This window comes from Anopheles funestus, chromosome 3RL, assembly GCF_943734845.2.
Source record: "Anopheles funestus chromosome 3RL, idAnoFuneDA-416_04, whole genome shotgun sequence".
Classification (NCBI taxonomy): domain Eukaryota; kingdom Metazoa; phylum Arthropoda; class Insecta; order Diptera; family Culicidae; genus Anopheles; species Anopheles funestus.
The window spans coordinates 35,771,850-35,785,399 of NC_064599.1; the positions used below are offsets into that span (position 1 = coordinate 35,771,850).

General features: G+C 40.8%; 2 protein-coding genes across 3 annotated transcripts in view; one reads left to right on the top strand and one right to left on the bottom strand.

Moving 5' to 3' along the window:
• The first annotated feature begins 1,542 nt into the window (after positions 1–1,542).
• LOC125769396 (inositol monophosphatase 1-like) lies at positions 1,543–3,074 on the top strand. The gene is made up of 4 exons (XM_049438118.1): positions 1,543–1,952; positions 2,034–2,167; positions 2,235–2,600; positions 2,664–3,074. Exons 1-4 carry the CDS (start codon positions 1,890–1,892, stop codon positions 2,923–2,925), a joined length of 825 nt encoding a protein of 274 aa, XP_049294075.1. The 5' UTR covers positions 1,543–1,889; the 3' UTR covers positions 2,926–3,074.
• A 31-nt stretch (positions 3,075–3,105) lies between these two features.
• LOC125769381 (ecdysone-induced protein 78C) overlaps positions 3,106–13,550 on the bottom strand; it is a 28,374-nt gene continuing 17,929 nt past the window's right edge. For both annotated transcript variants that reach the window (XM_049438099.1, XM_049438098.1), the window contains 3 exons: positions 5,990–6,426; positions 5,656–5,919; positions 3,106–5,581 (listed from right to left, as the gene is read on the bottom strand). In XM_049438099.1, coding sequence (XP_049294056.1) covers positions 5,201–5,581; positions 5,656–5,919; positions 5,990–6,426 — 1,082 coding nt within the window. In that variant the 3' untranslated portion in view covers positions 3,106–5,200. The remainder of the gene's footprint in view (positions 5,582–5,655; positions 5,920–5,989; positions 6,427–13,550) is intronic.

Consider the following 13,550-nt stretch of genomic DNA (forward strand, 5'->3'; position numbering starts at 1 on the left):
CCGAAACCATCCTCCATCATTATGTACACATGTCACTCACGTGTTATTAACCATCTCAGCCACAGATTCGATGACGATTCCATTGAGCTCTACCGCAAGCGTCTGGCAAGGGCGTTACCAATAGATCGCCCGAAGGACGAACAGGAAAAAAGTAACTAAATCAACACATATCATTTTCCTCTTACCATGAATTTCCTGGTGGGAGGAAAACTAAAACCATTTGTAGAATTAAAGAAATTTATGCCACCATAGCATTGTATTAGAAGTTTATCAACTGTTAAAACTGTAGCGCTATATATCTGTTCTCGAGGGCCGGCAAATGATGGTCCTGAGAGTTGTTATCTGAGCTGGAAAAGAGAGAAAGAGAAAGGTTTCTTTTTTTGGACTCGCGCACATGTTCTCCAAAGCCATCATATTAAATGGGGAAAGATTCGAAAACCAATCCATAGTTCCAATTCTTATCATCATCGCCCAACAACGATACATATCATGTAGCGTGCCTACAACAGCACCCTGCCACGGGGAAGAAGGTCGGGTAACGTGCGTGCCCCTTACCGACTCCAGTTCCCCTTTTGCGGTGACTATTTGTAATCGGTATACTTTTGATAGTGGGCACGTGGTGCAATGTAACAGCACTGCAACAGCTGTGCATGGTTGTGCTTGTACGTACCACTTAGTAATTTTACTATACTAACAGGCCTTTCGCAGGACTCACTATTTGCATGTTGTTCGTTCTCGTGAGTCTATACAACTTGAATGATGTAGTGCTCATTCCAGATATGACAAATTAAATGAAAAAAAAAAACATCTCAAATAACTGTACTGAATGAAACGATACTGGAATAAATATTCTACCAGAACATATCAATGTTATGCAAACGAAAAGTGATACTGCTTCTTCATAATTATTTCCATAAATGCTGGTTAGTTCAGGATGTGGTTTGTTCATTCAATGAAATTGAAATGAGCAATGCGCTCTTTATAATATTTCTTTATATCACGCAAAAGCCTTTCGGATTGTATGTGAATAGAAAAATGCCCTAATTGCGTTTTGAAGCATTATCTTTAGCATTGCTTGAACATTGCTTATCATGGTTCAAACCACAACCATAAGCAATTGCTTTTAAGCACAATTTTTCTTCCAATTTAATAGAGTTTACAGTTGGTGCTATCGTTAAATGATTAAATTATTATTATGTTTGTGTGAATATGGCAAAAAATAACAACATTAAGATCAATTTTCTATCGAAAATTGGCAATGTAAATACAATTTTAAATTTAAGCAACGGTCGGTTTGTATGACAGTTTAAATTTCCCGCATTTTTTTTCGACACGTTCTGTGAATTACAGGAGTGTCAAACTCCTCATCCCAATGTAAATAAAATTATTAACAAAATGTTCTGTTAATGCCCTAGAAGGCACAATATACTGTACTCAAAATCACTTTGTATCCACAATACAAACCACATGAAAAAAAAATGTTTTTGTTTTCCAAATCGGGTTTTACTGAACAAATGTTTCGGATTTGTATAACAGTATGTTGCTTATACACCGCTGGCTGTCATGGAAATTGTCACAGATGTGACATGTTGTTTACCAACATAAACGTTCGACTCGTGATAAAAGATTAGAAACAGTGATTGCAGGCGCATATTGGAAGCATAGAAAACATAAAAAAACCAGCAAGAGAAACACCCGAATCATTCCGAACAAGTCCGACTCAGTTCATCGTGCTAAGCGTGCTTTCTTGGGTGGCGCGATATGTTTATTGGTCAGTCCGTTTGAGGCATAGGAACAGTAAACAATAGCAACGGTGAGGGTGGTTGTCTTACCTTACCGTACTAATTGATTGTGCGTTAGTACTTGAACCGTTCTGCACACCATCAATAATGGCTCTGAACTTGGACGAATGTTACGAGCATGTTCTCGGACTGGTGGAAACAGCTGGAAGCGTAAGTCTCAACACACTATTCCTCAAAACCAACTTCTAATCGATAACGTATTATATTGATCGGTTTTGGCTGTTTTTTTAGCTTATCGCTTCCAGAAATTCCCAGCGGAAACGCGTAGTAGAAAAGTCAAGCAATATCGATTTGCTGACCGAAACCGACCAACAAGTGGAGCGTATGCTGATGGAAGGAATCACGGCTAACTACCCTGACCATAAGTAAGCGCAGGAGAGGAAAGCAAAAAAAATCTTGTAGCGAATTAAAATCCATTTCTCCCATTTGTAGGTTCATCGGCGAGGAAGAAACGAGCGAAGGGAAAAAGGCCGAATTGACCGATGCACCTACCTGGATTATCGATCCAGTGGACGGAACGATGAATTTCGTGCACAGTTTTCCCCATTCCTGCATTTCGATCGCACTGCTGGTGGAGAAGGTGGCGGAGATTGCCATCATCTACAATCCAATCGTAGGACAGAAATTTACGGCCCGCCGTGGCAAGGGAGCATTTTTGAACGGTAACCCAATACGTGTGTCCGGGGAAACGGCTTTCGAACGTGCTCTTGCAACAACAGAATTTGGAACGTCCCGAGAGGAAGAAAAAACACGCGTGGTCCTGGAGAACATTGGAAAGCTTGTGCGGCAGATACATGGGTAAGAGTAGTTAAACCATTACCGTTTCGTGATGCTCACGATGTTCTGCATTTCTTCCCACAGCTTGCGTAGTCTTGGTTCTGCGGCCCTAAACATGGCTATGGTGGCACTCGGTGGGGCTGACTTTAATTACGAGTTTGGCATTCACGCGTGGGACATTGCGGCCGGAGATTTACTGGTGCGGGAAGCGGGAGGTGTCTGTCTTGATCCTGCCGGCGGCCCACTAGATCTAATGTCGCGCCGAGTGCTCTGTGCTAGCACGCAAGAACTTGCCGATAAGGTGGTGCTCGCACTGACGCAGTTCTATCCTGAACCAAGGGATTAGAAGAATCAATCATAGTGCTACTTGGCCGACTTCCATCTCCCAAAACTATCAATTGTTACCGTACTTACTGTCCGCAATAGTAGAATGTGCTAAAGTCATTGCAATAATCAACCATATAAGAGCGTTAAATAAATGTTGTTCGAAATCGACATCTACTGTGTATCGAGCTTACTGAAATGGTTTAACTCTAAAACATTCGCATTTTTATTCACGTTGCATTACACTCTCCATATCGCGTGTTATTATGTCCGACCTTCCTACGTTCAACGCTTACACAACGAAATGGCTTTCCTTTTATGCACTTTATCCCAGTCAGTTCCGAAGTGCGTGCTCCATACCTAAACGGTTATGCATATACGTTACAACATAAAAGTGACAGTGTGCGGCAAAAAACTTAACAAAAGCACGGAACTGAACACGCACGCACATAAACATACCCGCAACGAAATCCATCCGAAACAGATAGCACCGAGCACCGGGATTTTAGTGTGTTACCGTTTTTTTTTTCTTCACCTAATCATTTCCGTACAGTGCGCACCATGGCGTGTGCATTATTTGCACCTCACATAAGGAGAGCATAATAAGGAGGGGGGATCAAATTGGCTAAAAGGACACTAACGCTAATCAAAGGCAACAATATGCGTAACAAAATATGTATACGTGTATAGATGTATACGTTCATTTTCAATATAGCTAAATCGTAGTCTCACTTTCTGTCCCACAGGGAGTCTTGTTTTGTTTTTGCTTCCTCAATACGTGTAAAATTGTGCCAATGTTCTACGCATATAGTGTGGAGTGTAGTAGTCCTCCTAGCGCACAAACGCACAACGATATAGAAATAACAATAGATAAATAGATTGAATGTTACGCTTACACTTTTGTTGCGTATTCGAATGAATGTAAAATGATTTTCGTGTATGTAGAAAAGGGAAAAAAGGAAAATATTTTCACAAACATATCGTTTAGCAACATCTTACAGGGTAGCAACAACAACCCATACTTTACACTTAAGTAAAAGCGAAATTTGAAATTGTTTTATCTATGATTCTCTCTCTCTCTCTCTCTCTCTCTCTCTCTCTCTCTCTCTCTCTCTGTTTCTGTTTCTCCATCGGCCAGTGGTAAAATCGAATATATTCGATTAGGTAATGGGATATTGAACAACCCTGGAGCTATTTGTCACGTTGTGAAGCATAATTTAAAACTAAACGGTTCCGTACGCGACGAACATCGAAGGAGAGGAATGATTTAAAATCGAACCTTATCGGACAGTAGAGTACCTGTGTCTTCTTGCCGTAGAGGAAAGTACTACAATATGGCTTAAAATTAGTATCGTAAAAATTACAGCACCAGTTTGTTCACTTAATTTAAAAAGTCTCAATTTGCCTATTACGCTTCCTTCTCGCCTGTCCCGAAGGTGTCGATGATTGTTTTTTTTTCTTCAATGCTCTTGCCCTATCCTGCTGTAAAATGATTTAACGCTAATGCTATTATCTACTCCAGTAACACAGGGCGGGAACTTGTGGCTACATTTCGCTACTGCTATGATATATTGCTCGAGTACAACTCCATTGTCACAACTCTGGAAGGAAGGATGGAACAACGTTTGACCCAAATGGGCAGCATATACACATACACACAAACACGCACACATCGAGATTTGCGTAGAAGGAGAGCACGAACGATAGCTATTGTAATGGCCGCTACTTGCTTACTTATCATCTGCTGGTAAGATGTAACTCTGTTAGTCTTTTATCTTAAATTCCTATCTTGCTTTTGTTGTATCACCGAAAACGCCGATCGGTTTTTGTGGTTAGCCCAGGCGTGGCGTAGATCTTCGCTACTTATTGCCATCGTGTCGTGGTACAGCTTATCGGACATATTCACCGTTCAGCTTGTGGGTCGGCAGAGTACGAACAGCCCAATAAACCATCCTCTATTGCTTTTACTTTAACTAACACCACAACCTTCGGGCCTGGACCTTCGTTTTTTTGTCTTTCACTGAATAAACCGTCTTATCTAGTTGATGCTGCGAGTAAGTGGTAATGGGGTGAAAAATTCACATCAATATTCATGATATGTGTCCAACAGTATAATGGTATGCCTATTTGTTAGCTAATCTGATGTGTATGATGTCACTGATAATGGGGTTTACCTACGGGGGTATGTGGGTACTTATTTTGAATCAACGTTACTCTAACATCATCATCATTGCCTCTTGTGGCGATAGTTTGTATTACCAAGGTTTTTCACTCATTCCAACTGGGAAGTGTTGCGCTCACTGTAGATCTTCCTCGCACTTGGGTACGTCGAAGATTTCTGCAAACAGTGGCGGCAATCGTATGGTGTTCCAGTTCGTACGGAACCATTCCAGGTGTGCGGAATGTTTCTCACCCAACATACGCAGCTCATGCACTCGCGCTTCCAACGCGGGCATTATCTGCAATGCACTGATGCCATTGTTCGCTCTCGAACGTGTGATTTGTACTCGCAGTGCTTCCGCAATACATTCACGGGTTTTAAGGATCAGCTTCGTCTCGACCAGACCGGGCCGGTCGGAGAGTAGGATGAGGGCCGAATACAGCCCAATCTCGGTATCGCTCAGGCAGCAACTGTTGAGACCGGCGGTAAAGTTAAACAGTGCATTGGCGTACTCCGGCTGGAAGGAAACAAACGAACAGGCGATTAATATTGCTTCGGTTGGACCAAACTTTATGGCACCGTTCAACTTACATCGTAGATCGCTTCCAGCTGCTGCCTCGTGATGTACACACCATCGTCAAACGTTAGCGTGGAATCGTTCGTCGAGCGGGCAACATGTGTTAACCAAACTTCGAAAAATCCAAGCTTGATCAGGATCAGCTGATCGTCCTGCAGAAACTCACCAAAACCCGGTACCCGTTTGGCAAACTCTACAATCCGCTGTACGGCCGGTGTCATGCGCATTGCGTACTGCTGCCACAACCAAATCCGCTGATCTTCGAGTGATTCGAGTGGCTGTGGAGGAAAAGCGAACACGATCGTTACTCAACAGTAAATCACTGCAATCCCAGAGTAAGCCACTTACGTTATGTTTCTCGCTGCAGCTGACCAGCGATATCCGGTTCTGCTCTTTGACCAGCTCGCTGGTGTAGGTACAGTGACCACGGTGTGCCTGTGCAATGCACTGGATGATATCGTACACGGACAGTTCCGGCGGTGTGAATGTCAGCGAATCGGGCAGGATCGTCGTTGACGTGCTGATCTCGGCACAACTATTGGTGGACATGGCGGCGTTTGGCGTGCTGTTGTTGATGGTGGTGTTGCTGCTACCGTTACTGCTACTGTTACTGATCGTAGTGGTAGTGGTGGGCATCCCGTGCGCGTTGTTCGTGTGGCCGTTTCCGAGCGAACCGTTCAGCTGTGTCACCGAAGGAGTCGTCGAGTTGACACATATGCTCATGTTTTCCTCACTACAACTACCCGCTTCTCGTGACTTTTTCGGCACGCGACCATACCGAACCGCTGGAAGCATAGCGAAAAAATAAAGTTAGTATTGAAGCAGCGAGGTCAAACTAAACATTTCCCCAACCATTGGCACACGAGCGTATATATGTTTCTGTCAAGTCAAGTTCCACCCTTCAAGTAGTGTGATAGCGGCAACTATTTCACCCTCTGCACGCATATAGTGGCCGCACCGTACCGTATTGGCAAACAGAAAGCGCAAACCATAATTGCATAGCGCCCACACGACGAATCGATTATGCATCCCCTGCCTGGTACTGCAGAAGAACTAACCCTATCTGCGAGAAGCGGGAGTAGAGATATGCAGCAACTAGCATACATTTCACCCCAGGCCCTTTGTACCCTTTTGTGCAGTAAATGGGTCGGTGCGCTCCCTCTCGGACCCACTTCAAACAGCGGAGAGAAGAAAATTGTAAATAAATCGAAACCAAATGCCAAGAGAAAAGTGCCCAAAGAGAGAGGCAAATACTAGACACCATGTTGCGTACCTATGATGCAAATTTTGTACTTCCGCCTCGCGGTGCACTCGAGTTGCAGGATTTGTGGTTCGTTATTTGAACTTTTCCTTTTACGGGACGAGAAACCCCCATCCCCCCACCCTGGCCCGAATAAAACGAATGAGGAATGAGGATGCAGGTTGGGGTCGGACTTTCAAAAAAACGGAACGATGATGATGGTTTCACGGCGAAAAGGGCACTGTAACTGCATGCGGCACCACACTTTACACAGATGTCTTGCGAAATCTGCACCAATCTAATGGTGTGCTGGAACTAATGTAGGTTGTTGGCTATACGCCGCTCTGAGGCATGTGTAATGAATTTGATATTGAGTCATTGTAGTAAAATTAAGTTATTTCAGAACAATTTCGAGGTTGTGCTTTTTTAAATAGGGAGTTGAAAATTAGAACGTTGGAAAAATGTATCACTTTATATTGGGGTTATCAATTTACTAACAATAAAATAAATATGTTATACCACTTGAATTAGTAAGCGCAATATTGTTCGTTGCTATAAATGATGCTAATTTAAATTTTCAAAAAACCAAAAATAAAATATTTGACAATTATTTTTAATAGTAAATTATTTAGTTTTAGATAGTTTCCAAAAGCAAAAGGTAGAGAAGAAGCACGTTTATTGATTTTTTTTAAGATGAAGCGGAAAATTTTCAGGTAGATGTGGATTTTTTCTACCCTTGTTAAGCTTCTACAAAGTTAAATTGAATCTGCTTAATTTTTTTTTATTTTCCTACTTGAAAAGCTTTTTTACGTATTGAGTGAGCCTAGCCGTATTCATATTCAATTTTATTTTAACTAAAAAACAAAAAAATAGGAAAAATTCTTCGGCTTCGACACATTCTAGTTTAACTTTAAAAGAAAAGGCTAGAAAGAATCGAAAACCCTATTACCACATTCGTTTTACGGAAACGGTAATGATTAGGCACGCGAATTGATAAATGTTTCTAAATTGTAACCTATGTCAAAGCTAGAAATATTTATATTTCTCCTTTGCAAAACGGAAATTCCTTCATCAAACTCCAAACTGCATCAAGCATTTCTCTGACATTATGGACCCTCTCCTGCATGAGGCACAGTCCACTTCCGCGTTACAAAAAGTGCAACAGCGGCAGAAGAGGGAAAGAAATGTGTCACGATATTACAGACAGGAGGAGAGTTCAAAGAACCCTAGCGCTACAATTTCCACAAACCTGGGAATGGCCGCCGGTGGTATCATAAATTGCGGAAAGAAATTTGCACAAAGCACCAAGCAGTAGTAAGGCATTTATACTGGAAGTACAACCGCGGGCAGCTTTGTTGTTGTTGTTGTGGTGGTGCATTACTTCACCGATACAGCACGACACCTTTCCGTGGGTGTAGCAGAAGGCAAGCATAACAGGCGCCCCCGTGAAGCGCGTGCAAAATTATGCTACGATAAGCGACCGTCCGACCCGTTCCGGCTTCCACTGTTCGGAGGCTACCGGGAGACGACAAGAGTCATTTTTTCACAACAGTTCACAACGGTAACGAGCGTGTGGAGGATGCAATGCAACAAACTGACTGCACACACGTGCAGTTCCTGGTTGCACTTTTCTTTAGGTTTGTTTTTTTCAGCTGCGTTTTAATCGAGTGACACGCAAGCTAGTTAATATCAGTAACACGGCAGCTGGAATGAAATGGATAGTTGTGTTTCGTTTGTTTCTCTTGTTGCTTGTTGGCGTACATTGGGGTACATTTAATTTCCCTGAGATCCTCGGCTTCACTCCCATCGGGTCACCCTCAATGTGAGCTAACGGCCATGCAACAAAGGGGTGGATCACCTGCACACGCTAATGGTAAGCCCATATCAATTTGCCAAACATTAGTGAAAGGAATGAAAGAAAGGGGACAAAAGCGTTTAAGGGTGATGTTATCGTAATTTTCTTCTAGCTCCTAGTCTAATAGTAAGTTATAATTTCTACCTCAAGTAATTGTGTGAAATGTTACGGTAATCGGTTCTACTAGACATTTGTTTTTGATCTTGAAATGATCAACACGAAATGGCGTTTGTAAATTGATAGATTAAGGTAAGGAATTAATTAGAAACGTAGTTTTGTAGTTAGAACACGAACAAATTTCGAGAGTTAAAATAGAAGCCATTTCTAGATATAATTTCTGGATAATTTGGAGCCATTGCTGGATATTTTCAAATTTGATTGAAATATGCTCAGGGAAGATGTGGATTCTTTCCCATTTTTTGGATGTAGTGAAATTTAAATTGATTCAAATATATTTAATTCTGTAAAATGATTTCCCAACTGCAATTTTGGAAAGCTTTACAACCTATGTGACCTAATGATGTTTTCAATTTAATCATTTCTTTAAAAAATCATTTCAATAAACAAATGTGCTTTAAGAAGCGTTTGTTTCTTCTCTTTAACAATGCGGGTTAATGTATAATTAGCGAAAGGAAAAAAATTGCATCAATTATCTTGGCAATAAATTAAAATATCTGTTAGATATACCAAACAACTTGACTATCAAAAAATATAATTTAAAAATGCACACTCTAATGATTTTAAATATTTGAGTTGTTAGAATGAAATTTGTTGGTTTCTCTTTTTCTATTTTTTACAATCAGACCACCTTTTTAACAGTCAAAACGATTTTTGGAATACTATTGCATCATAAAACAATCACATAAACAGCAGATGGAAATGTTATGAAAATACTCCTTTGAATGAGCAAAATCACGTAGTATTAACACTTGAGTTCCTGGAATATTTTCCAGAAAACTGAAAAATTCTTCAACATAAATGCAATTTTTAAAAATCCTGTAAATGAGCTTGATCATTTTGAAAAGTTTGTTTAACTTTTGTTTCATATAAATTGTATGAAACCCTTCCGCATAATGAGTTTTTCTCGCGCAACTACTCAAGCACAGGAACGGGATAAATTCGTAATTAGATGATTGATGACAGTAGTTGGGATAAACAGAACCATCCAAACGGGATTTGTTACCAATTCTGCCGTGTGACGATCGACACCAGTATCACAAAACCACCGAGTCACACATATGCTGCGTGCGCTTATTTACAAACTGATTTGGACCGCTGAACAGTACGGCGGACATTTGTCATGTTTGAAACACCACCACGCATAATCACAATTTCACAAAAATTACTTCTAGATTTTTTTCATTAAAACATATTTTAATTTTAAACAAAAAAAAGCATAATTACTCGTTAGACTTTGTTGCACATTGCACTGCATTTTGTTTGCATAATTAAGCTGGCGCGAATTAATACTGATCTTTAAAACATAGTTTTATCACACGTCGCAGAACACTTTCACTTTGCTTAGCCAAAGCTTAATGCTGTACTTGGTGGTGCTTTAACTCATCAATCATCACTAAACACTGTACTAACAATAATACTTTGCTAAACACAACACAAAACGATTGTGTTTAACAACGCTCTAAACACTGCTTAACGACAATTATTGCTTAATTTTGATCACTATTTCGTGTTCCAATCGAACCTACCGTACGTGCGACACTGGACCGTTGCACTAAACTGCATACACATCGGTTGCATCTGCGAGCTCAAAACTCCCGAATACGGTTTTGCAGCTTTTTTTTGTATCGTTCAAACCTTCTTCCCTATAGGAAGGGAGCCAAGTACTGTGTGTAACAACCGCTTGGAACACCGATAAGAGAAAACTACCGACTGTCCGGGTGGAAAATAAAAGCGAAAGGTAAGCAAATGCAATCCGGAAAAGCGTGCAACTGCAACCGGCATTTTTTCTTTCTTTCTCTTCAGTTTCTCCCTCCCAGTCACAGTGTACACCACCGCGCACTATCACTTTTCTTCCGCCTTTTGACCGAACCGCTTCAACGGTGGGTGGAGAAGTGGGAAGGAAAATGGAGGAGGGAGAGGAGGAAGGATAGTTAAGGGTGTGTATGCACTTTTGCTGCAAAACCTAGAGACGCAACCGATTGCAACCGATTGCAACCTAACCGAAGCGCGTGATACGATGGAAGGGATTCGCTTCCGGGCACGGTTTGGGTGTTTGTCGGGTCGAAAACGGAACTATATCGCCCTACGAGTAGGATACTGGTGCTGGTGCTGCTGCTTGCCCTTTCATTCCAGGTGTCCATTGGAAGCGTTGAAAGTGCTTCCGAGTGGACAAGTGGAACCTTTCGAAAAAATGCCAAATTAAACCTGGTCTTTGAAGCGACAAAATGGTAACTGTTGTGAGTACGTCGAAATTGAGCGGCAATGCAATGTCGTGTGGTTGCAATTGCACTTTGCAGCAAAAAGGGGAGGACGATTCGTGTGCTCGAAGCAGGAAGATAGGGAAACAAAAACTTTCTCTCCCTCCGATTACGGAAACACATAAGCCCAAATACTCGAATACTCTCTCACACTTACGAGATGGAAAGAGGAAAGCAGAAAGGGAAGGAGGGGGAGGGCTGGGGGAGGGGAGAGAATGGGAGGAACAGACAGAAAATGCACTTCAGATGCAGAACCCCTTCCAACGGCATGCCAGCAGCATTTGCGCCATGCACGCTCGGGTATTGTTGAGGGAAGAAAGGAAGGCTGAGAAAGAGGAGGTGTAGGAAGGGGGGTTGTTTGTTGCACCCGGGATTGCAGAAGAAAATCCCACCGTATCGAATAGAGGGAACAAATTTCCGAACCATGTAAACGGAAAGGAACACAAGGAAAAGTGTAGTTGAAGGGCCCAGCCGCAGTTGAAATGCCCCCAAAACCGATTGGAGTGCAGTTTCGGGCAACCGACGGGCGAAATGCTAAATCTCTTTTAGCGCACCTTTGTATTTTCTGCAGTGTGCGACTCCCAACGCCCCAGCCCACCTCAAAAACGAACCGTTAAACAAAGAAAGGAGCAAAATTGGAACCACAAAAGAGAATGAGAAAGAAAGGGTATTCAAGGCAGAAGAAAAGTCACATTCGTGAGCCCTTTTGTGAACGAGGAAATGCATCTTATTGTGTGTGTTTGTGTTTCCTATTTCTGTCTCTTGCTCTCTTGAAAGAAAATACGTGAAGTGAAATGGAACTACCAGGCAAGGCACCCTCCGCCACCCCTAAGGCAGGAAAAAAGCAACCCCAAAAACTGCATCATTGTGCAAGTGTTGCATTTCTTTTTCCCATTGCGATTCTTCGTGCCGATGACGGTTGGCGGAAGTGTAAAAAAGCTACAGTTTAGAGGTTGTAATGAGTTGTTTGAGGTTTGTTTTGGTGTTGATTTCTTTATGCCTTCCTTTTCGCACTCCATTCACTTGACCTTCGGTAAGACGTTGAAGCTTTCAATTAATATAAACACTGTAAGGAAGGGGACGAAAGAAACGGAGTAAATGTTGGACTCATATAAATATTTAACCCTATAAAACAGAAGTAAGAAAACCAGGCTGAGATTGTAATTATTAAACTGTTTTTGGTGGAATTTTTAACCGGTCCTGTTGTGCGAAGACCGTCGTCAATATCACTACATCACGATGATGTAAATAACATCGAAAATAAACTATTACTTACATAACCTCAACATATGATAAGACTTGGATGGAAATTTTAATTGTAAATGTGAGAAAAAAATCGAATATCTTTGCTTTATCATTTTTTCGAAGATTCAAGAATATCTAGTAAGAAATTCAAAACAATACACCGACAAATAACAACACAAACAATACAATAGTCTCCAAAAACTGTATATGTTTAATTTTCAAAAGTTTTCTCAAAACTATGTCCTGGCAACCAAAAATTAGCAAAAATTTGTCAAAATCCTGTTGTTTTTCACATAATTCACTAATTTATATGCATCAGATTTTTTTACATTTATTTTTATTGTAAGCAATATGCTGATAAATGAACTAAAGCACTAATTAACCATAAAAGTTTGCGGTTTGTTAAAAAAATTATCTCAACATCTCTTTTCTATTTTTATTTTTGTGCTGGTATCATCAAAACATTTTAACTTTAAATTACAATTTAGCATAGTTAGTTTTGATGTAAAGCAAATTAAAAATTTTAAAACTTTAATTACATTATTATAATCTTGGATAATATTTGTATTAAACATATAATTCTAATGATCGAAGAGAATTGTACAAAATTTCTTTAATTAATCACATGATCAATGCAATTTGCATAAAACATTTTCTGTATTGCGAGATTAGCTCTAATGTTAACCCTATTTAATATTTGCTTAATGTATAACAAAAAATTTATCTAAACAAAACCAATAGCAAATTGGTTCGATCTTTTCACGGATTTTAAAAACCCGGATTGCATCTAATTGCAACATATCCATTGTCGGGTTTTCCTATTCCACAACCCCTTAAAAGCTTCTTCCTGCGGTTCTCAGCCATCATCGACTCTATTTTAATCCTTCCATAACGGTACAGCATGCATTAATACCGTTAGAAGGAAATACACAGCAGCCACCACAATCCTTAGCATCCTCCGTACCATCCAGGGCTATTTCCACCCAATTACAGTGTTTCAAATTAAACCTACTGTCCACTTTTCCCTACCGTTTAAAGACAGACCACTGTAACCAGCTGGACGAGGAACCGTTTTCCGAAAGCGAAACAACGAAACAACAACACTGCTGGCCAATAATCATTCCCATGCAA